This window comes from Lipomyces doorenjongii (genome assembly GCF_038497915.1).
Source record: "Lipomyces doorenjongii strain NRRL Y-27504 unplaced genomic scaffold V1508scaffold_70, whole genome shotgun sequence".
In the NCBI taxonomy this organism is placed as follows: Eukaryota; Fungi; Ascomycota; class Lipomycetes; order Lipomycetales; family Lipomycetaceae; genus Lipomyces; species Lipomyces doorenjongii.
Window position 1 is genome coordinate 42865 of NW_027118137.1, and position 22284 is coordinate 65148.

Sequence of the window (22284 nt, forward strand, 5' to 3'; positions counted from 1 at the left end):
GAAGCTTGCTGATAAAAAGGCATCGAGACTATCACTTGGTGGCATGCACAGACAAGGAACACGAAAGAACTTGGTGTACTACAAGAACAAGGCAATTTAGATTCCTCGCATTACCACTGCTCAAGTCCATCAACCGAGCGCAGTAAGACTCCAGTTGCTAGCCCACGATTTTCTTGTTGTGTTGCGAGGGACATATTTATAATAGAGCTCGACTGCAGATAAACGAAATCTCTCATGTCTATCGTATTACTCCCCTACTTCAGCAGACCACAAATACAACCAGAGCTATCATATTCGGTTACATTTCTAGACCTTGTTTATGTAAAGCTTCGCGTTCTCATTGGCACGCAGTATCGCCTCTTTTGCTCCGTCCCATTTCTTGCGTCGTCCATCAAAAAGACGGAACGTATGCACCGAAGCCACACCTCCCATGAGCAGATTGCAGAAGTGCGGATTTCGAAGCCAAAATATCCAACCTTGAAGGCCATAGCCCAAATTTTCGTTCACTCCTGTGCCAGCTGCCCTATGCAACCACCGCAACCAGGGTCCTTCCTGGACTATCCCAGGATAGACGCCATCACCTTTCGCCAAAGAGCGCACCCATCTATAGTGAGAATCAATCTCACGATTCATATCCTCCTTTGACGGCAGTACAAATGCTCCCTTCCAAACCTGGGCTATGGCCATGGCTGCTAGATCGCCAATCGGAATCGCGCCGACCGTGAAGGCCCAGTTGTTAAGAAATGCTATTGAATCCGGGTAATCGGGAGCAAAGACATTTTGGTAAAGTCGAGTAAAAGGAAATTCATAAGCCAAATCATTGTTGTGGTTCGACACTCTGGACACACATGTGAAATCCAAACCAGGTGTCAGCTTAAAGTCGGGCCTGTATCCAGTGCAAAAGATTACAGCGTCCACAGAGATAATAGAGCCGTCCTCTAGCTCAACGGTGTCACCATTTCTAAAACAGCGAATACCGGCAACGGAAGATATCAAACCGTCGTGGAGACACTCGATGAATGAATCTGTAATAGTGGGCTGGTGGGTGAGAATCGATGGCGGGGGGTGAATGCGCCAGACTGGATCAAGGTTGAAGGATTCCTTGGTGAGCTTCTGCACAAATGATTCGTGAAGTTTCCGTGAAATAGCAGGAGCAATCGCAGTTAGAGCATGCTTGATACTCTCGTCCCGCCGACGTATGTGCAAGTCAAGTGGCTTGCCTTTGCAATAGCGGGGATACTAAGGTGCACATCAGCAAGGGACGTTTTTTGACTTCAATGTACAAACTCACGATATTAATGCCATGGCGGTGGGAGACATAAACCTTTTCTGCATGACCCACCAGTGCGGTAGAGGTGTCTACAGCACTATTACCAAGGCCGACTACTAGCACCTTCATTCCTGCAAAATCTGTCGGACTAGACGAGGAAGTTGTTATAGAGGAAAAGTATAGCAATGTCAAGAGACCACTCACCGCTTAAATGCTTGCGAGTGTAAAACTCTGCCTTTAAACTGTTGCATCCCCTTGATCTCGGGAACATAACTCAGCGCTGTTATTCCGCTGCAGAAAACAACTTTGTCATATTCAATTATCTCGTCGCCTCTCTCGCTGGACAAATGAAGCTGCCATTTGGTGTTGTCGGCAGCCCGAACAACTTGGCGAACCTCGGTATTGAGCCTGATGTGGCGATAGAGGTCAAAGTTTATAGCATAGGATTTGAGATATTCGGCCACTTGAGACGCGTTCAGGTATGCTGGCAGGTCTAAGTCTCTCAATAGTTAGAAATAGAGGGGGAGTAGATAGTTGTGGCATCTCAAACATATAGATGAACTGCAAAACTGGAACAAATACCGTCGGGAATTGGAAAGTCTGTGAAGCAACTCTGCCAAGGGTTCAGACTACAGTCTCTCATCCTCATTGATAACTACCCACCTTATACTTGCTCACATTAGAAATTGTCACTGCGTTGCTGTCAGTATAAGCACCCAACCCAGTCGATCTCCAAAACAAACAACCACATCAACTCACTTGGTAGCGTCGAAGTGTAATTGATATTTTCGTTAAATTCCCAGACTCCGCCAACGGAGGGCCTCTTGTCAAATGCGGTAACATCAAAGTCCTCCTCAAGCAGATTCTTCAATGTCGCAAGTCCAACGGGCCCTATATTGCAACCACAGTTAGTGAGCACGGTAGGCGCAGCCTTAGAGCGAACGAAGGGAGCGCACCCGAACCAATTACAGCAATAGTTGACTTGCCCATGTCGGTTCGTTTGGCGAAGGGATGAACGTGAAGTCCTAGAACACTATAGCGATAGGAACAGACGCGTGCGACAAACGGGTTGTATTAAGTTATAATTAGAACCCTAACTTATAGTTAACTCAACATTGTTGTTCAATAACAATGCTCACTGGAGCTTGGGTTAGGGCAACTAGTTTTTAGCGTGTTACGGCATCTGGTATGTACTGCAGCAAAACGAAAAGAAAGGAGAACTCAATATGATAGGCAGACACTGTAATGATATCTTTCATGCTCATTGTACATATATCACTATCCAGAAACTGTGAGCTGCAGTTTTACATGTCTGTGAATATGTGCAATTTGGCGTCAATATCGGTAGATTGTCATGATACTACGAAGTCACCCATTGTGGAAAGCTTCTCCGTCCGGAAGTTAGGTTTATGGCTCTGTGGCCCCTGACTAAAACAATACTTCACCATCTTGACATCCATTATTTTGGCCAGATATTTTCCTGGAATTACTTTCCGTGGCCAAGTACCTTTCGCTAATATTCGCTCCTAACAGCAACCAGCCATTTAATGCATGCGGGGACCAGTAATCCGCTCAACCGTTGATTCCCATAAAAACTCTAAATTAAGTTGGAAAGTGGCGACATCAGCCAAGCTTAACTTAATGACAGTGATGATTGGATAACTGGGCGAGGCGACAAAGCAAAGCTTCTGCAGGTGAACTGTCGGCGTTGAAGAAGTATTGTCATTGTCTGCGAGCAACGTGCTCTCTCCAAATTGTAGTTATACAGTATTTTAACCTTCGGCTCTTTCGAATACACTTCAATACCGTCGACCCTGAACCCTTATTTACTCGTACACAAACAATGATCGTTTCTGCGGCAAACAGAAATTTCGCTTGACCTTCCATGATCATAGACCCAATTTTCCATAACGTACAATTTCCTATCTCTACCGCCCATATCGCGACCGATAGTCATAAAATTCATTATTATCCATTCTATCCCTTGTCTGATTTTCTAAAGCCTTCACCTCATTAATCTTGTCCTGCAACTTCGCCGTATTGGCATCGATCCACTGCAAACTGGACAAATGAGCGTTCAGGATTCTAACAATATGCGACAGCGGATCGTCCTCTTTTGCCCTATTGAGTGTAGTTGACGACTTATTAATCTCCTCGATCATACCGGTCAAATTCTTGCCCATAGTATCCAACTGCTCGTTCAGTCGCTCAGCAAGCTGATATGCCCTCTCTCTCTCCAGGTCCGGCGGCTGCATTCCATCAGCAGCGCCAACACTTGCCAACATCTCGTCAACTTGCTTCTCATACATATCCAACACGGCTTCGAGATCATCCTGTTGCTTGCCGGTGTACAACAGCAGCTGATCCACTTTACCTTGCGTCTGCTCCGCCTGCACGGTCTCCGTAAACAGTTGTGAAATCTTCCCGCCATTCTCAACAAGGACTCTGTCCCACTTAGAGATCTCTTCGGCCTGAAGTGCAAACTCACGCGAATACTTTGTCAATGAGGTGGTCCATTTGGAAATAATGTCTTCCATCGATTTGTTTTTGAGCGAAGACGGAGCTGGAACTGGAGGTATTGTAACTGCAGGGATTGTAACTGCAGGGATTGTTACAGCTGCGGCTTTTGTCGTCGAAGGCAGAGCAGATGCTGCCATTGATGTTGATGAGTCTGCGGATGTTATAGTGCTAGTTGTCGCAGTTGATGTAGCCGGCGTAGCCGAAAATAAAGTCGATGTGGTAGTGGTGGCTGTAGCTGCGGCAGACGAGGTGGCAATGGCCGGCTTAGCGCCGAAGGACGTAGGAGCAGCAATGCCAGTAGTAGGCGCAGCGGCCGATGCACTCGATGACGGCGCTGAGAATAGTCCCACGCCGCTTGTCGCCTTTGTACCAGAAAATAATGACGTCGCAGTTGTCGGGGCAGTAGCCGAAGAAGTTGATGGTACATTAATTGCAGGCGCCGAGAACAGGTTTGGGGCAGCAGCAATCGCACTGGTGCCGGTGGCTGCGCTGGAGCTGCTTGCTGGAGTCGACGACCCCAATGAAGGTGTAGATGAGCCAAATAAAGGGGCAGCAGTCACAGCAGGAGTCTTCGTTCCGAACAATCCTGACGTAGATATGGTTGAAGTCGATGAAGCGGGTGCGGACGTACTGGCGGCAGCACTATTGGTAGGTGCAATACCACCAAACAGAGGAGCCGACGTTGACATCGTAGTCTCCGTGGAACCAAATTGGAAAGACGGCTTCGAGGTGGTAGTAGGTCCGCTAAAAGTCGACAAGGTAGAGGTAGCAGCGCTATTCGAGCCAAAGACGGATGGGCCTGAAGTAGTAGCCGCTTTGGATCCGAAAAGTGACGACACAGAAGTAGTAGCGATAGATTGTCCGAAAGGTGGTGCAACTGAGGTAGCAGTGGAAAATCGCGTCTGTACGGGTGCTGATGTTGACGGCGCAGTAGGGCCGGTTGACGCAGTCGGTTTCGATCCACCAAACAATGATGGACCAGACACGGCAGCGCTAACGGCTGTTGTGGTCATTGGTGCAATCGATGTAGAAGTCGATGGCACGTTACCGGTGATAGACGGCGACCCAAACAATCCTCCTGATCCGAATGCCGTAGCACCTGATGCCGCAACGAAAGGTGAGGCAGCACCGCCGCTTGTCGCTGTTGCACCAAACGAAAATGCCGACGTAGATGCTGAGGATGTGCTAAACGCTGATGGGGTGGAAGTGGTAGTAGTAGTCGATCCAAACAGAGAAGACATAGGCGCCGACACCGCCCCGAAGGGAGACGCTGAAGTACCGAATGGGGACGCAGTGGATGTCGCAATTTTTGATCCGAATGGTGCCGGGGTGGAGGACTTTGTTAAGGAGCCAAACTGCGTTGCATTACTCGTCGCAGTGCTTGCAGATCCGAACGGAGGGACATTACCAGACGTGGCTGGTGTTGCTCCAAACGGTGACGCCGACGAGGTCGTCAAGGCTGTCGTAGACGATCCAAATCCGCTAAATCCTGACGAAGTGGTGCTTCCAAACGCAGCAGGCGCAGATGTAGTCGTAGTGCCACCGAATCCACCAAATGTCGGTTTGTTCGCGCTGTTGCTTCCGAAGACACTTGTCGACGAGCTACCAAACGGATTTGCTCCAGAACCTGAACCGAAGCCTCCAAACGCCGGAGTCGATGCTACTCGAAATTAATTATCAGCCTATAACAACAGTATATAAACTGTAGACCAAATATTGACTCACACGCTCCATCTGTTTTCACTGCATTAGGCAACGATCCTAGCGTAAAGGCCGAACCTACACGAATATCAGCAATTCATTCGTCGTCGTTGAAATCGTAGTTCCTCTAATATTTTCTTTAATAACTCGAATATAAGCTTACTCGATCCATCCTTCTTCTGATCCGAATTATTGGACGCGGATCCAAAATTAAACCCAGTCGCTGTCAAAGAATTTAGCATGCACTCCGATTGCACTCACATCCACAATAGGCAAGATCCTGAATCTTCACATAACTTATGCTTCATAAACCAAGACTTACACATATCTGTTCAAGCAAATGACGATGGTTAGCGAAACGATGAACAAAAGATGTTCTGGGTCATCAATGAGTGTTTTTTCCTGCAGTCAAAATAGACGACGCGGCTGAGAAGCAAACTGAAGGGTATCGTATCTTACAGGTTAGGGCACTAATGGAACTGAGCGCCGCACGAGTACCTTGGACGCGTTTTATTTCACATCACGCAACTATTAACTGTGGAAACTTGTTGGATATCCGATTGTCAACTACAAGAGATCTCGATGTCTAGAGAAACATATGTGACAGAGGCACTAGGGGATGTTTACCAGCGAGTCAAGACGGTACGACCGTGCGTTTAATTATTAATGGTGAGATTGTTAACGATCGTAGGCTCGAGTGTTGATGGTGGGTGCTGGTGGCATTGGATGCGAATTACTCAAGAATTTGGTCTTAACAGGATATGGAGAAGTTCACCTGGTGGGTGTGACTATCTCGGAAGGTGCCACAGAATAGTTAACATGAAATGTAGGTCGACTTGGACACTATCGATCTCAGCAATTTGAATCGACAATTCCTTTTCGGACACGAGCATATCAAGAAATCTAAAGCATTGGTAAATATTCCCAACATTACTGTCTTCTAACGAAAGCTCATATGTCCAGGTCGCTAAAGATACAGCGTCAAAGTTCAATCCCCATGTCAAACTGGTGGCGCACCACGCTAATATCAAGGACCCTCAATTCAGTGTCGCCTGGTTCAAAAGTTTTGACCTTGTCTTTAATGCGTTGGACAATCTCGACGCACGACGATATGTTAATCGAATGTGTTTGACGGCCGAAGTTCCGTTAATAGAAAGTGGAACAACCGGGTTCAACGGTCAAGTTCAGGTAATTGTGAAGGTATTGTTCCTCAAATGTTCGGTTTTAGTAAATTTGGTTAATGATAGCAGGGCAAAACCGAGTGCTATGATTGTAATCCAAAAGAAGTACCCAAGACTTTCCCGGTGTGCACGATTCGAACGACGCCAAGCCAGCCGATCCATTGCATTGTATGGGCGAAAAGTTATCTTTTCAGCAACATATTTGGCATTGACGAGGACGAATCTCCAGATTTGGATAACTCGGTCAACGCCGATAATGGTATGTTCACGGTTCTAATCGCAAGGCTCTCCTGCTGACGACAAACAGCCTCGGAAATTGATAACCTGAAACGCGAAAACACTGAACTGAAGCACATAAAGGATGCATTCGGAACATCAGAATTCCCCCGTCTTGTATTCGAAAAAGTATTCAAGATAGACATCGACAGATTACTTTCAATGGAAGACGCGTGGAAACATCGGAAAGCTCCAGTGCCAATTCTGTACGACGAGTTGCAGCTGGTGGCGGATGCTGAGGTGAAGAAATCGGCGGCAAAGGTGGCGTCGGACGATCAGCCTGTGTGGTCTTTGGCGGAAGATTTTGTCGTGTTTAAGGACAGTGTTGAGAGGTTGAGTGCTAGGCTGTTGGAATTGCTGAAGAATACGCCTGAAGGCAGTGCGCGACCGGTGTTGTCTTTTGACAAGGACGACGATGAGACCTTGGATTTTGTCGTCGCGGCGGCTAATTTACGGTCTCAAGTATTCGGAATTGAACGAAAGTCGAAATTCGAAATTAAACGTGAGTCGAAGGCTTCTATTCGCTATTGACGACCAAATAATGACTGTGATTAGAAATGGCGGGGAATATCATTCCAGCTATCGCGACGACAAACGCCATCATTGCCGGTGTCTGCGTCCTCCAAAGCTTCAAAATCCTCAACAACGACCTTGCGCACGCCAAAGCCGTCTTCCTATCCCGGCAGCCAGAACGAATATTCAGTACGGAATCGCTGCAACGGCCGAACCCCGACTGCGCCGTCTGCAGCGTCGCGCGATGTGGTATCGACGTTGACGTGGATAGGCTCACGCTCGGCAATTTCGTCGAGCAGGTGTTACGAGGCGAATTGGGGTATTCAGATGAAGTGAGCATTGTGACCAATAAGCTGTTATATGATCTCGAGTTTGACGATAATGCGACCAAGACATTTAAGGAGTTGGATGTCGGCGATGGAACATTTGTTACTATTATCGATGAGGAGGAGCCAGAAGGGTCGACACCGAGAGTCAATCTTGAGTTTTTAGTTTATGCGAAGTATGTGTCGTTATGATTGTTTATTGTCCAGCTAACGAGAGAAATAGGGAGTCTACCGGTGACGTGGATTCGAGCTATAAACTGACCCACATTCCCGAAATCCCACGCAAATCCATGCGAAAACGTACAGAAGTCGCTCAAGAAGGCGTCGTCGAAGCGGTTCCGTTCAGCAACGGCAATGGCTCTGAGTTGGCTGGACAGAAGCGCAAAGCGGAGGACGATGAATTAGTAGAAATGAGGTCTACGGATGCGAAGAAATCAAAAGTTCAGATTGGCGATGAGGATGTTATTGTATTAGACGATGACGAGGCCATTGAGATTGATTAGTTGACTATGTGTTTTGGTTAGTATACTGAGATACCTTAGAAACTATGTCAAGGTAAAGCTGGTCTGTGACAGCTGTTAACTCTATATGATCCATTGGCAAACCAGAAACTGCCACTAATGCAAAAACATGTACAATATTCACTCTACAACGTCGGGCCAAACCCACCATCAACTGTCAAAATCGTCCCATTACAGTACTCATTCTGAACCAAAAACATCGCGGCGTCGGCCACTTCATCAGGCGTACCGGGTCTTCGAGATGGTATCCTGCTCAGCAATTCTTTTCCCGCGGCATCTGACAGCGCAGCCGCTGACATGGTTGTCTGTATCAATCCAGGTCTGATTGCGTTCACACGGACTTTCTTCGGTCCTAATTCGGTGGCAAGCGCAAGCGTGAGCCCTATTCCGTCACCGTCAACCTTTCATGCATAAAATGTATACCTAAAGTTAAGGATTATAAATAACGCACCTTCAATACCGGCTTTACTAGCTGCATAAACAGAAGACCCTCTGGCACCGCGGCCTGCCAACACGGACGAAATATTAACGATACACCCGCCCTCTTTCCTCCGCGTCATCGGTCTCGCAAACGTCCGGCAGGAAAATATTGTTCCCATCAAATTCGTGCGGATAATATCTTCGATTTCGGATTCCGGTGTCGTGAAGAGTAATTTATTTTGCGCGACGCCGGCCGCATTGACGAGGACATCAATTGAGGATAAGTCCTATCTCGTTAGAGGCTCAAGATTGTGACATTGTTAAAGATTGAGGACTTACCACGCCACCAAGGTCGCCTGAAGTCCAGACTCGTGTCGTCTTCGCAACATCAAATTGTACTGGAATATGTATCTGTCTGGCTGTGACATCAAGTTTGTCGATTGCCTCTTGCGCTGCGGCAATTGACCGGGAAAGAACCACGCAGCTCGCACCTTCTAATGCAAGACGGGTTGCTATAGCATTGCCTATTCCTCGAGAACCACCGGTTATGAGACAGTGCTTGCCCAGAAGAGGTGGTTGGGCGTTCGAAAGGTAACGGATTTGTAGACGAGGTGGATGTGCTATGAAGCGTCGGATGATCATTGTGAGATTCGGTGAGACAAAGACAATCTCTAAATTCGCATGCCATAAATCGATAACAATATTGGTTATCTTTTTGGTAACACGCGTCAATGTATATGGCCAAGTGATTAATGGGATTACTTCTATGATCTGGATTATTACGCGGGCACCAAACAGTTATGTCGGGTTTGGGTTTACGCTTTCGGTATAAACTTAGTTCTTGAGACCGTCACCTGCTGACCAATCTCAATTTCAGCGACAATAGGGCTTGTGTATCCCGCGAATCCTTAAACTAAATATAATTAGATAATAATTAGTACATTTCAAAATATACTTCTAACTTGCTTCCTTTGTGTATCACAATGTTTCTCTTGGCAATTTAAGCTAGCATCGTATATTAACTTGCAGAGTTGATATATTCGATCCTGAAGGATACGGCCAGCAGTCGCCTCTGAACTGCATAAAAGGCATTACTAATATTTTGCCGATTAGCGATCTAGTTACGCAACCAACCTCATGCCCCTGAACAATGCTAGACTTCATTGTCACGCCGTACTTCCAATCTGTATTCGCCTCAACTGCAGGCTTCGTAGATTGTTTCTGACTGATCTGCCCCAAGAATGACCGAGGAGCCGTTGGATTTTGGTATTTTTCTTAGGCAACAGCACTATTCATTTCCATCTATAATACGGTTGACAATCCTAGGTTATCAGTTTGGATATTGCAAGTCTCTCTCACGTGCTAGATGAACGACTTATGTCGCTTTATACACGATAATATACGGACATATGTCTCTTTGAGTTCACAATGTATTACCTTAGTCATGGCTCGATCCACTCGTTATTATGCTGATCCACCGATTGATGTATTAATTTGATTTAGATAGCTACTACAATGGAATTGAAGTAGTAAATGTTATGCAGATACATACTTTATGAAGATATATACTATCTATAAGTCTTACTTGTGCTGATTATAACACACTGTAAAATTTATCAGTCCTGTTGTTTCTCTTTATGTCTTTAAATAGCATATTACCAAAATCTGCGTAAGTTCTTTCGCCTTAATCTTTCCAGACTGGCTCGTACTTCGCCTTAATCTCTGAGACTCCCAGAAGTCGCACCGAAGTTGATGCAAACGACAGCAGTCTCAATAATTGTCCGGCGGTGCTGGTTGTCAATTGCAGGCAGAGGAACTTTCAGTCTGCCAAAGGAACTTGTAAAGCCATCATGACATACTCAGCAGCCTGCCTCGCAGACACCAATTGCCTGTTGGACCTCAATAAAGTTGCCAGCTCGGAAAGGTCCTCTGGCCATGCCCGAAAGCTAGCTTCAGGGATTTCTTGATTTTGTTCTGAAGGTCATTACTCATTAGTTGCCGGGAATGCGGAGTCCGCGATCAGCCAGTATCCGTGTTCTGTGTAAAGCTCGCGCGTGGCCGCTGCATCGCGCAAGCTACCGGTCATTGATAGCGGTGTACAAGATTGTGCCCAATGGAGAGGATACAGACACATTTGATGTGAAGTGCGCAGGCACCCATCCGTTATAATATGCCTATTGCGTTTCAATATCGCCGGAAGCTACATTCAAGTAGAATCCTATTGGCAGCGCAATAGACATTAACCATGGAAAACACACTTGTCAAAATTTGATTGATGCCAAGGTTCCTCAATACTATAACACGCATTTCTTTAAGGAGCTTTCGAAGTTGAATGAATCCGATATGGCAAAGTTTATTTGGCAGTTACATACTCTCATCGAATGATGATTAACGAGATGGTCTGGATGCTAGATAAGAGTAGCGATGTGATCTTTGCTTCTCTGCGCTTTACTTATGAATGTATATACAACGCTGTCCGAAAGAGGGCCAGAGAGAGGTCAGAGCTTGCGCGAAACCTCTCCGATGGCATTACTCTATGGGCAAAGAAGCTTTCCGAAGAAGTTGGCGCACTCATACAGAAATGATTCCACTGCAGGCAAAGTGTCGTTCTGTGCAAGCTTTCAACTCCAAGTTTCTACAACGATATTATGACATGATAGTGCCACTGGTTTGGAGTTCCATTTTCTTTCATGTAAACAGATTCAGAAACACAGCTCTCTCCCATTTGATTTCTTGAATATGTCCGTCGTACGTTGGATTATTCTTCACAGGTAGTCCTAATTGACTGCTCTGAGACATGAGAGAGGCGCTATAGAGTAGCGCGAGCGAAAATTCCCTTTTGCTTTGAAACCCTAAACCCTCGAAGGGGCTAATCCGCAGAGATTCTCGCGCCTGATTTATGATCAGTATCCCATGCTTGAGAACGGATTCGGATTCGTTTACGGTTTGCACATTCTCGTGGAAACGGTGGATGACATGGTCTCACATGGATGTACAGAATACCTATTACAATGGATGGGTACATGCGCATTTCACATCTAACATTTTTGTGTTCCCTTCCAATTTGGCACAATTATGTATGCATTCATTAACGCTCCTTGCAGTAAGTATGTATGACGCCGACGTATCCAGTGAGCTTTTTTCAGAAGCTCATTCATGAAACCGATGAGGGCTCTGACTCGGCATTCCCGTCAAGAGCAATGGACTGCGCGGTAGGATCTAAACTCCACTGAAGTTTAACTTTAGGCATGGCCTGACAATCCAAACGGGTGAAAGATGTATCTGGCTCGCTAGTCGCGCGGGGTTTGGGTTATCAACAAATTTTATTAGATATCGTTTATAAAGCTTTCCATTGAAAGGTAAGAACAATATAACGTGACCTTATAACAGCAAAAGAGAATACCGAAACGAATATCTTCGGTATCAATTAGCATTCATGGATCCATGCCTGAGACGATGGGAATGGATATTAAAAATTAATTACTACGAGGATACAAGACTTCCTACGCTGACAGCCATGAGAAAGAGGGGATACCCTACTTGGAACAGGAACGTTAAGGCGAAATAAACTCCAAATATCGTTGTTGCACTGTCGCCTGCATGGATCTTCCGAGTATATCCACATATAAAATTGCATCAAAGGAAAGACTACTGTCCGGGATATTGGCAGCTTTGAAGTCCTCATCCGGAACAAAATCACTAACTTTAAGGCCAATGGTTTTTGGGAGACGGTTACAAGACCATTCATTCTGAAGTAGCTGCTAAACCAAAATGTGAGCACGGTATGGCCTCCAGAAATTTTAATCATTGACACTACTCACCCCTTACCCTTGCTTTACTACTAGGGTTGCATCCAGTTTAGTCGCTGACTCGTACCCACCAATCCACAAAACTGACATCAACTACAGCAAATCATAATAAATCACCCAATACATCACACTCTTTAAAATGTTAAAATTAATAGAACTTAGTTTGATTGCGCTTTAAAATAATTTGATATGCAAGAGTTATGCTTTGTACTCTGTGGGCGACCCACCCATCGTTTACTATGGCGAAGTTCTCAATATGAAACGTCAGGTACTGTCGAAAATAAGGTTTAATTGGCTAATGTATTACACAATAGCAATGTAACTCGATTGTTATACCATAAATAGAGTACCAGTTATGTATTTCGGGCCAATCGTAACGCGCCGCAATCAACGCTTATGTATAACACAAGGTTACGTTACGTGTTATTCGCTATTATCCACTCTCTCGTCTGACCGTCGGATGCCAGCTCGATCCAAAGGTCATTAGCAAGCTCGCAAAATATTCGGCGGAAGTTTCTGAATGCAGGGCCAATGTCGATGTAAAAGCGATTCTGAATCTGAGGCGAAACCCGTCATGGAAATGACGGCGGAGAACATCGGGGTGTCGAACTAGAAGAATGGGCATTCGATTCCGAGTTGGTGCAAACTATGAACGCCGTAGCTATGCTACGGTATTTTTTTCGACAGGTCGTGAGTGAACAATAGAATGAGTTCTTGACATATCGGTATCCATTTGTCAACTCCAGATGGAGGAGTCATTTGTGTAGCAATAGCAACGTCAGCAAAGAGAGTTGGGGGATGCGGCAGTTGCTGTCGAATCTGGCTGCAGACAAGAACAGGGGACGAGGACGAGGTCTGGTGTCTAATCCGTCAGGGTCGAAGCTGTGGAAGACGTTAATGATGTTGAATTTGAGATGTAATATATAGATAATACTTGAAATATTTGATTATATTGAAGAACACAACAGCAAACCACATATATTTTATGACTGCAGGTTCCTATGACCTCTATATATACTTGAGACATTTCCTTCTGGAAACTTCTAGACATTCCACTAATTCCGAATTGCGTCATGGTTACATATTATCAGAACATTCTACAATCTACGATCGTAGGCTAGAGTGTTCTACACATTTCCACTTATAATAATCGCATGGCGATGTTGTTATGAAGCTGCAAATAGCCCAGGTCGGCACTTCTGTCACGGCGACGGACACCCAACCATGGCATGTTTATAAACAACCACACACTCGGATAGGAAAAGTATAGTGGACAAGAAGTAAAGGAATTCGCAAGGATATACTTTCATTGATTAAAGCAGCGACATGTTCCGGGTCATGTGTGAGGTTGTTTCAGATTTTTGAATAAGTTCCTTGCCAAGTGACCCCGCTTTTGTATACGGGTTTACGGTCTACATGCAACGCGTGACAAGGATGAAAGATCGACCAAGGGTATCAAGAATCAATTACTGACCACGGCAACCGGCGATCCGGTTCAGGAGCCTCCCCGGCCGGCCGGCCGGCCGGCAGTCTTCGGACCGGCAGTCTTTTAGCCCTAACGCAGGCTAACGCAACGGATAAATTCCCCACACCCTCACCAAACTAATTTCCGACGCCCAGCTTTATTGCAGACAACAGCGAATACCAGCTAGGGCCAGAGTACGGAAAAAAGGTTTTCCCGGGCCTGAATTAAGTGGTCGTGCCGCCTATTGCGGCTTCTCGTGATAACTAACTTTTTGTTGGGTCTGAACTCTCGTTGGAGGGAGGTAAGATCACTCGTTATGTGATGCCGCCGGCTTGGTACACAGGCCGACAAGCACCGGTGGACGGCGAGACTGGAGACGCTGTCCGTTCTTGCCAATGCTGACCAGTGTCAGACATTAAATTTTTATTTTCAATATGTCAGTAAATCTAATAGGTTTTCAGCGAGTGCAAATAGCAGAAGTCGACTGTCTATCGTTACATAGCGCCATTCTCAGTGTTAAAGTAAAAAATTAATAGTTATATTAAATTATGAACCAAAACATCGCTCATACGGTAGAAATCTGTGGTGACTCAAAGCCCAATACATTCAACTCAATTCCGCGCGGAAGAACAAACCAGAAGAAAGAGACGAGTCGACTTAAACCTTATGCTCAATAGTCTGCTCGGCAGACTTCTCCTCCATCAGACCCATGTCGGCCGCGAAGGTAGAGTGAGGAACCCACTTGGACGAGGCACGAGGAGTGCATTCCTCCAACATTCTATCAACCTGTTCTAAAGTAAGACCCTTGGTCTCAGGGATAAGAAAATAGGCGTAGACAAAGCAACAAGTGCAAAGAGCACCCCAAATGAAGAACACTTTCGCGCCAAGGTTACCCTTGTCACTGCCGACCATGTAAGGCGTAATGACAGCGATGATCTACATTAAAGGTTAGTATTCGGAATAAACGAGGGAACTGCAGCCAACATACGCAATTCCACAACCAGTTGGAGGCAGTCGACAGAGCAACACCACGGGAACGGATAGGAAGAGGGAAGATCTCTCCAATGACGACCCAAGCGCCGGGACCCCAGGTAGCAGCGAAGAAGAAGATATAGATGCAAATGATAGAGATCATAGCTTTGACGGCAGATGGGTTTTTGCCATCAGTGACACCAATGATGGCCACAATAAACTCGCACACCAACATGGCAAATGCACCCCAAACCATGAGAGGACGACGCCCAACTTTCTCGATGGCCCAAAATGATACCGGGGTAGAGCACACATTGACGAGAGTCGTGACAAGACTCATCAAGAACGGGTTCGAGATCGTGCCAAGCTCTTGAAAGAAGGTAGTGCCGAAATAAAATATGAAGTTGATTCCTGTCCACTGCTGCATCATCTGCAAGGAAGTGCCGAGAATAGTACGGCGGAGATTGCTGCTGCGATTCCGTAAGCCACCTTTGAAACAGTTAAACCAACTGTCGAAGTAGTTGCCCTGGGGTACCAGCTGAAGTTCGTACTCATTGTTGGCAACAATTTCAGCTAATTCCTGCTGAATGTATTCAGAGTCGCGGGGCTGACCACGGAGTCTGCTGAGGACCTCAGCAGCCTTGTCCAGTCTGTCTTTCTTTACGTAGTAACGCGGAGACTCTGGAAGAAAAAGAAGGCCAGTGCCAAGGATCAACGCCCAGGCCATTTGCAGGGCGATCGGTATACGGTAGGAGCCACTATCGGTGCGATTCTGAGTACCGTAGTCGACGCACGATGCGAGCAGGAGACCTATGGTAATGCAGAACTGGTAACCGGAGACAAGGGCACCACGAACCTTGCGAGGTGCAATCTCGGACATGTAGAGAATAATGATGGCCGAGACAAAGCCGACACCGAATCCAGCAACAAGACGACCGGCTACAAGAAGACCGAAGCTGGCCGAAGCTGTTTGCAAAATAACACCAACGATAAAGACAATGCAGCCAAGGATGATAGTAATCCGGCGACCGATGTAGTCGGCAAAATCACCTGCCATGAGAGCACCAAAGAAAGTACCGGCGGAGAGGATGGAAGTGATGGCGGACTTCTTCCATGAGGGCAGAGCAAACTGACTGCTCGGGGTCGTCTCCGGGTCCAAGCCGGTCAGAAGAGTGATAAAGTAATTCATGCCCATAACACCGGAGATATATCCAGAATCGTAGCCAAAGAAAATACCACCGAATGCAGCGAAGGCACACATGAGATAAGCCTTCAAAGTGACTGGCGCCTCGACCCTATTCACATCGCTAGTTGCAGTTAGAACGACTCCTCCAGGCATGATGAATTTTATGTGTGGCTATAGACGACCGTAAGGGAGAATATAGAGATTGAGACCCAGCGGAGACTGCTGATAAATGATGAGATGTTTGATCAGGTGGAGGGGTCGGTCAGCCCTTATATATTTTTGGCAGGACCAATAGGCAATCTGACAGAAGACGCGGGGCCCCGGCTGAATCCCCATATTTAGCCATTGATGGAGTAAGTCAGGCGACGAGCAAAGCCGGACTGGCTGCATTGAGCGACGTAATGAGGGCAGCCTATTGGAACGGCAGTACTTTTTTCCTGCCCACGATGTGGTGTCGTCAGATAGTGCGGGGACGGCACATGAAGCATTGATACGGAGCGACTATTGTACCAACCGTGTGAGTACGGGAACTCAACGGCTAAAGCACTATCTTGACTACACAATCACATATTTCAACTAGGCAAAAACAGACTAGCAAGAATGTTACCTTCGTAGATGGCAATTTCCCGGTAGCGGGTCAAATCAGTGTATCACGTCTATCTCCTAACTGGTGACGGCTAGCTATGGTACTGAGCTACTTCAACAAAGGCCAAAATGACGCAGTCTATTCACCAAACTTTCGCTCAACGCCCAACATCACCGAAGCTAGCTTGTAGGAGCTGTCAATAGCGAATTCATTCTGACCTGTATGTTGTCTCAATTGCTGTGCCAATAAGTATAGAGTCGATTCGACTACCGACTGGAGACATTTGCCACTCAGCCATAGTCACCTTCACTGTGAGGTTACGGAATTTCTGATATTCCGGCACGGCAAAGCCGGCCTTTGCACTAAACTGAAACCAAAGCGCTCGTGACCCCTTGAATGTGCACCGGGATTGCGCTGCACTTGTGAGCATGCAGCCGCCAACATGGTGGATGAACTTCCCCGGATTTGCACGTGTCTATTATTGCGGAGTAAGGCAGTTTTAATCGAAGCACAGCAGTAGCAACCAGTCTGCCATCCAGCTCCAAGCTTTTGTGCACATGAGATCGGCGAAGTTGAAAGTTAATATTGTACTCCACTTCTGTTTCTGACGGGGTGGCCGCATGAATGCAATTTTGGGGTTTAGATATTCTCTTAGCTAGCATGAATAGAAGTGGAATCGCACAGGTCTAGTTGACAATTTACCGAATTGTTATCAACTCATCTGACAAACCACCGATGACACACGACCGTCCCTGTTGTGTATCATTCCAAAGCCCGGCTAGGCGCATAGCACTCAGCCGTGCTTCACGACGTGATACGCGCATTCTCATGGTTCTAATCCATGGTGAGGATGCTAAGCTCATCTCACGCGTTAGGTCGGTTGCCCAGCATTATGCACAAACTCCGGTCTAACCATGTTCGCGGCTGTGTTCTCGCTGTCTAACGACATACTCACCATCATTTTTAGGGAAGGGGTGGCGCAACCTTGACGCCCTCTGTCTGAACCCGGCGATACGAAAGAATCTCGTATCGTAGTGGCAGTCAAATATGTCTTTACGAGCTAATCTGTTGTTTGATTGTGAATAGTGAGCTGGCTGTCATTTGACAAGAAGGTCTAGACAGCGCCGCGTTTGGCCAACAGCAGAGCGGCGCTCTGCTGTACATAATCTGAAAACTGTTGTGGTCGTTGGCGTAGGTTCTACGGATTTTTTACTAGAAGTATGTCACACGAGTGCTGTGAATTGCTCTAACCAATAAACACAATATTACTGAGATAGTCTAATAACAACAGCATTAGCGCAGCTTCAAATCTGTAGCATGTAACAGTTGAAGCATGCCAGCAACAGATTACTCCGGGTTCACGTACATTAATATTGACATTGCAGTGTGGGACCTGGCTCACCTCCGAAACCTTGAAACCATGCCACTAAATTTAAATCTTTCTCCGTCGACAACCGAAGCCCTCCGCACCAACAATACATCCTTATGGCCTGATTGTATTCAGTTCGTAACATTCCTCCAAGTGGCGTTGCGGAAGGCATTAACAGCGACTCGGTCTGTCACTTGTTGACAATGAGGTAAAGGTGACAGCACGCTGACGGGGTTGTAGCCCAACAGGCTAGTAGCATTAGGGCATATCAAGGTAAGCCGGATGTCTCAGACGTAGGGTTTTTTGCAGGCGCGTGCCTTTTGAGTACGGAAGGGGCAAGCAAACTCAATAAATTTACCCTTTGTGAAATTTATTTAGATAGAAATTAGCAATTAGCAACCGGCATGCATGAGCATGGTTAATAAAGATGTTGTATGCCGAACATAGCGTTATAGTTTTTAATCTAATGATTGCCATGTTGCTGCAGGTTTTAAAAGAAAGTCCATCCTGCCTGACTCCAACACAATGAAATAGGATGAGCTTTGTGTTCGTCGCCTCGTCTGGTGTAGGTACAAACGGTACGCTTGTTGGCCGTACCTTCTTAATGCACAGCTCACTTACTGGCAATTGTGCGGAGGTTCGCATCGGCCGGAGGCAACTTGCCGGAATCAAACTCCGAGGGTCAGCGTAGGCACGAGGCTCTCGGGTCAGAAAAGTTATTATTAAATTGCAGACAAATCGAACATCTGACGAGTGTTGCCGCTGGCCATATAATCATTGAGTCCCCAACTCGCAGTCTTATTCTGTCCGGATTTGGTCATGTCCCTGTTTACTATTGTTTTCTTTTACTAAGGCACCTTTTATCTGTGCGATGAGGCTCTCCTTGCCGGCATGCAACGGGGACACCACCCGGGGTTTGGTGGTCGCACTTCTTAAACGGCCGACAAAATTCGTGTTTTGCCGACAGCGAAATCAAATTTTTGCAGGTCAAAAGAAACAGATTTTGATTTCGAGTTTTCCTTCTCAGCAGTGGCCCTAACCACCTCTCGGCTCGTTTATGTGGATATGTCATAGTCCAGTTGGGTTTGTTTTATGTTTATGTTGCTACCATAATACAATTCGCCAGAGTAGCCACCATCGGCTTCTTACCGGTCTAACATTCAATCTACTCTCAATCTACTGTTCACCGCCTGCTTCTCGTCTCTCACGTTCGGACGCTTTCTGCAAAGGTCTAAGCCAAAGATTCATCGCGTTTTCTCGCTGCCCAGGATCAATACCCTCCTCGAGCTCGCAGTAGCGACTCCGTAGCCTTTCAAGGGGTCTCCTTTAGCGTTAGTGCACGCCGACGCTAATATATTAATATTGTAGCAAACAATGTGTATGTGTTACCAATAATAGCAAACGTTGACGCATGGTATTGTTAATCATTGGAATGGGCGTTGCTAGTCATGTTTTGGTACCATTTTACGGGAAGTTCTTAGGTTTTTGGGACAATCTGTTTCGAAAATTTACTCCGGGCTTAAGGTAATAACCTTGCCCAGATTCTGGGCGCTGAAAATTTGCAGCTCTGCACCATATTTTACGCCTTAACCTTACGTGCAACTTAAATGACTTAGCTATCACTTGTGACCATGATTTGTGATTTGTGATTTGTAGTTTTGCAAGGTGACCAGAATACAAAGTGATTTTGCACCCGCTGGTCATATCAGTCAGAAAGTCTTGTATCTAGTTTCCGAGTTCCGCGTTCCGAGTTCTTTTTAGTCCATTCAGAGCCAGAGAACAGTTTGCCCAACGTCCCAGTGCAAGTGCAAGTCGAAGTGCAAGTGTTGAGCTTCTATGTTATTCCCTTCTTTTCATTCACTTGCTCCGGTAAGCGCTATTCGGTTACCCTGAACACAAAATAGGACAACGCAATTGGTAGCTATCAACGCGGACTTCGGTAAATTAAACATCACGAAGTGGTAGTGTTAACTTCTGCCAGTGAAACCTTAACCATATTCAACAGCAAGTGCAACTGCAACTGCAACTCGACCGTTAAAGATTTTAACTTGATAATACATACGAACTCTGGTTATAGCTTCTGATATGATATCCGAGCTCAGCCGGCTAAATCGGCCGGCACAGTCACAGCCCCTTGATACGTGTTATCAGACTAGGACTAGGGCTGGACACGATACGATATCGCCGGTCTTGCCCATATCGCAATATCGTATTGATAAGATATTCAACATCAATATCGTATGTTGTAACGCCTAAATTACCCCCAAGGGATTTATCGCCGCAGAAACGATATGGCGATATTGCCCAATAGACGATATCGTGTCCAGCCATTAACTAGGACTCACGCGAACGACAAATTTATACTTTTCGAGCTGTATTGATTCAGGCACTCCTTCTCAGTTACACCTATGTCTCCTTGTCCTCTTTAAACTCCTCCTCGCGTTTCTCCAACACAACTCCATCATCGAAGCTCAAACCGAACCGCGTGCTCATCTCCTCGAGCGAGACACCTCTTGTCTCGACTAGCATAAAACGCACAAACAAAAATGCCACACAGCAAATTCCTGAATAAATAATATACAAGCCCCAGTTAATCCTATCTGCAATAACGGGAGACACCTGGGCTACGATATAGCAGGAGATCCAATTGGCGGAAGTGCCTAAAGCGTTTCCCTTTGCGCGCATGTTGATTGGGAAGATTTCGGACGGATAGATCCAAGCGGCGACACCCCAGGAGATATTGAAAAAAATATAGAACAGGTATGGGAATGCAATAATTGCGTAATTCCCCTTGGACCCTGGATAGTGCTCAGCGTGCCATTGAAGCACGGTGATGCCTATCATTGCACACATCATTCCAATAGTACCAATCTGGAGCCATGTCTTGCGACCGAGCCTGTCAAAGTAGAAGATAGGAAAGAAAGCCGAGACAAAAAGTACTACTCCGACACCACCGGTAGCAAGATTGGCCGTGTGACTGTTTGTGATGCCACCTTTTTGGAAGAGGGTAGGCGTGTAGTAGAGAATAGAATTCGTTCCCGTGGTCTGCTGGAAGGACTGAAGCATCATTGCGAGGAAAGTGAGCTTGATATATGGACGCTTGAACATATCCGCCCATGAGGTCATGTCTCTGAGTTTCTCCGAGTCAAGAGCCTGAATGAGCATGTCCATTTCAATTATTGCCTGATCCGTTCCATGGAGGCGCACGAGTGCTTCATAGGCTTCGTCACGGCGGTCTTGCAGAGCCAACCAACGAGGAGAGGGCATCACCCAAAAATAACATCCAACTCCTAGGACTAAAGCGGGAAGAATTTGTATGCTAATAGGAATGCGCCACCAATTTTCGTTATTGAGATAGTTAAATCCGTAATTTGTCCAGAAGGCAACCAGCTCCCCGAAGCACAGGACCATCTGCTCGATACCGATCAGCCGGCCACGAATTTCGGCTGGAGCAATTTCAGAAAGATAGAGAGGGACACCGGCAGCGCAGGCTCCAACTCCAACACCGAGAACAATACGGCCGATCGTAATTTGCACGACAGAGTATGACGCGGATTGGATAGTAGCGCCGATGGAAAAGACGACCGTGGCCAGGGCGAGAAGACGCTCCCGACCGAGAGAGTCAGAGAGGTGGCCCGCAGAGAGAGCGCCCATAAAACAGCCAATATCATACATGGACACCACGGCTCCGGTAACCCAGGAGTTTGCTGGTTGCATTAACTCCAACCAGCGCCGGTCAGCGACAATGACCCCCATCACGCCCTGATCATATCCTTATGCCGGTCATGTTAGTGGCATTTCCATGCAAGTATCTATCGTAAACATACCAAACAGGAGTGCCCCTATGGACGTGAACGCAGAAAGACTGTAGAGAAGCCATTTGCTTCCTACTCTGGCTAGATTCGGGTCGACACCAGCGGGAGGTAAGACCCTCTTGGTGGATTTAAGAGAAAAAGTCATCGTATATTGGCTGCACTAAAAAAAGCACTAAATTATCGTAGAAACAGAGTGCATAACTGTGGGGTGCGGCAGGGAGCATTTAAAGGTCGCGAAGTTGAGCGAAATCTGGGGGAATTGTGGGGAATTAGTGCGGGGCTGTTCCGTGGCAATAATTCGTTGCCCCTGGGGGTGAACGCTAAGCGTTAAGCGCCTTGCGCTCGTCGCCACGC

General features: G+C 46.5%; 6 protein-coding genes across 6 annotated transcripts; 1 reads left to right on the top strand and 5 right to left on the bottom strand.

The window, feature by feature from the left end:
• Positions 1 to 76: 76 nt before the first annotated feature.
• V1508DRAFT_424609 (flavin monooxygenase-like protein) lies at positions 77 to 2315 on the bottom strand. The gene is made up of 7 exons (XM_066941319.1): positions 2227 to 2315; positions 2030 to 2161; positions 1934 to 1962; positions 1853 to 1883; positions 1475 to 1763; positions 1292 to 1418; positions 77 to 1239 (listed from the first exon to the last, which is right to left on the bottom strand). Exons 1-7 carry the CDS (start codon positions 2258 to 2260, stop codon positions 307 to 309), a joined length of 1575 nt encoding a protein of 524 aa, XP_066793463.1. The 5' UTR covers positions 2261 to 2315; the 3' UTR covers positions 77 to 306.
• A 530-nt stretch (positions 2316 to 2845) lies between these two features.
• V1508DRAFT_424614 (Nsp1-like C-terminal region-domain-containing protein) lies at positions 2846 to 5886 on the bottom strand. The gene is made up of 4 exons (XM_066941320.1): positions 5814 to 5886; positions 5655 to 5714; positions 5516 to 5569; positions 2846 to 5450 (listed from the first exon to the last, which is right to left on the bottom strand). Exons 1-4 carry the CDS (start codon positions 5815 to 5817, stop codon positions 3199 to 3201), a joined length of 2370 nt encoding a protein of 789 aa, XP_066793464.1. The 5' UTR covers positions 5818 to 5886; the 3' UTR covers positions 2846 to 3198.
• A 124-nt stretch (positions 5887 to 6010) lies between these two features.
• Positions 6011 to 8427, top strand: V1508DRAFT_424620 (uncharacterized protein). Its single transcript, XM_066941321.1, has 8 exons — positions 6011 to 6133; positions 6183 to 6269; positions 6322 to 6405; positions 6455 to 6691; positions 6742 to 6931; positions 6980 to 7450; positions 7504 to 7963; positions 8011 to 8427. The coding sequence occupies exons 1-8, from the start codon at positions 6074 to 6076 to the stop codon at positions 8288 to 8290; spliced, it is 1869 nt and encodes a 622-aa protein (XP_066793465.1). The 5' UTR covers positions 6011 to 6073; the 3' UTR covers positions 8291 to 8427.
• V1508DRAFT_424625 (uncharacterized protein) lies at positions 8245 to 9504 on the bottom strand. The gene is made up of 2 exons (XM_066941322.1): positions 9068 to 9504; positions 8245 to 9015 (listed from the first exon to the last, which is right to left on the bottom strand). Exons 1-2 carry the CDS (start codon positions 9368 to 9370, stop codon positions 8713 to 8715), a joined length of 606 nt encoding a protein of 201 aa, XP_066793466.1. The 5' UTR covers positions 9371 to 9504; the 3' UTR covers positions 8245 to 8712.
• Positions 9505 to 14543: 5039 nt separating this feature from the next.
• Positions 14544 to 16633, bottom strand: V1508DRAFT_266609 (general substrate transporter). Its single transcript, XM_066936467.1, has 2 exons — positions 14991 to 16633; positions 14544 to 14938 (listed from the first exon to the last, which is right to left on the bottom strand). Exons 1-2 carry the CDS (start codon positions 16311 to 16313, stop codon positions 14660 to 14662), a joined length of 1602 nt encoding a protein of 533 aa, XP_066793467.1. The 5' UTR covers positions 16314 to 16633; the 3' UTR covers positions 14544 to 14659.
• A 3888-nt stretch (positions 16634 to 20521) lies between these two features.
• On the bottom strand, positions 20522 to 22075 carry V1508DRAFT_451622 (general substrate transporter; the record flags this gene model as incomplete). The annotated part of the gene is made up of 2 exons (XM_066942507.1): positions 20522 to 21888; positions 21943 to 22075. 2 exons carry the CDS (start codon positions 22073 to 22075, stop codon positions 20522 to 20524), a joined length of 1500 nt encoding a protein of 499 aa, XP_066793468.1.
• Positions 22076 to 22284: the final 209 nt, after the last annotated feature.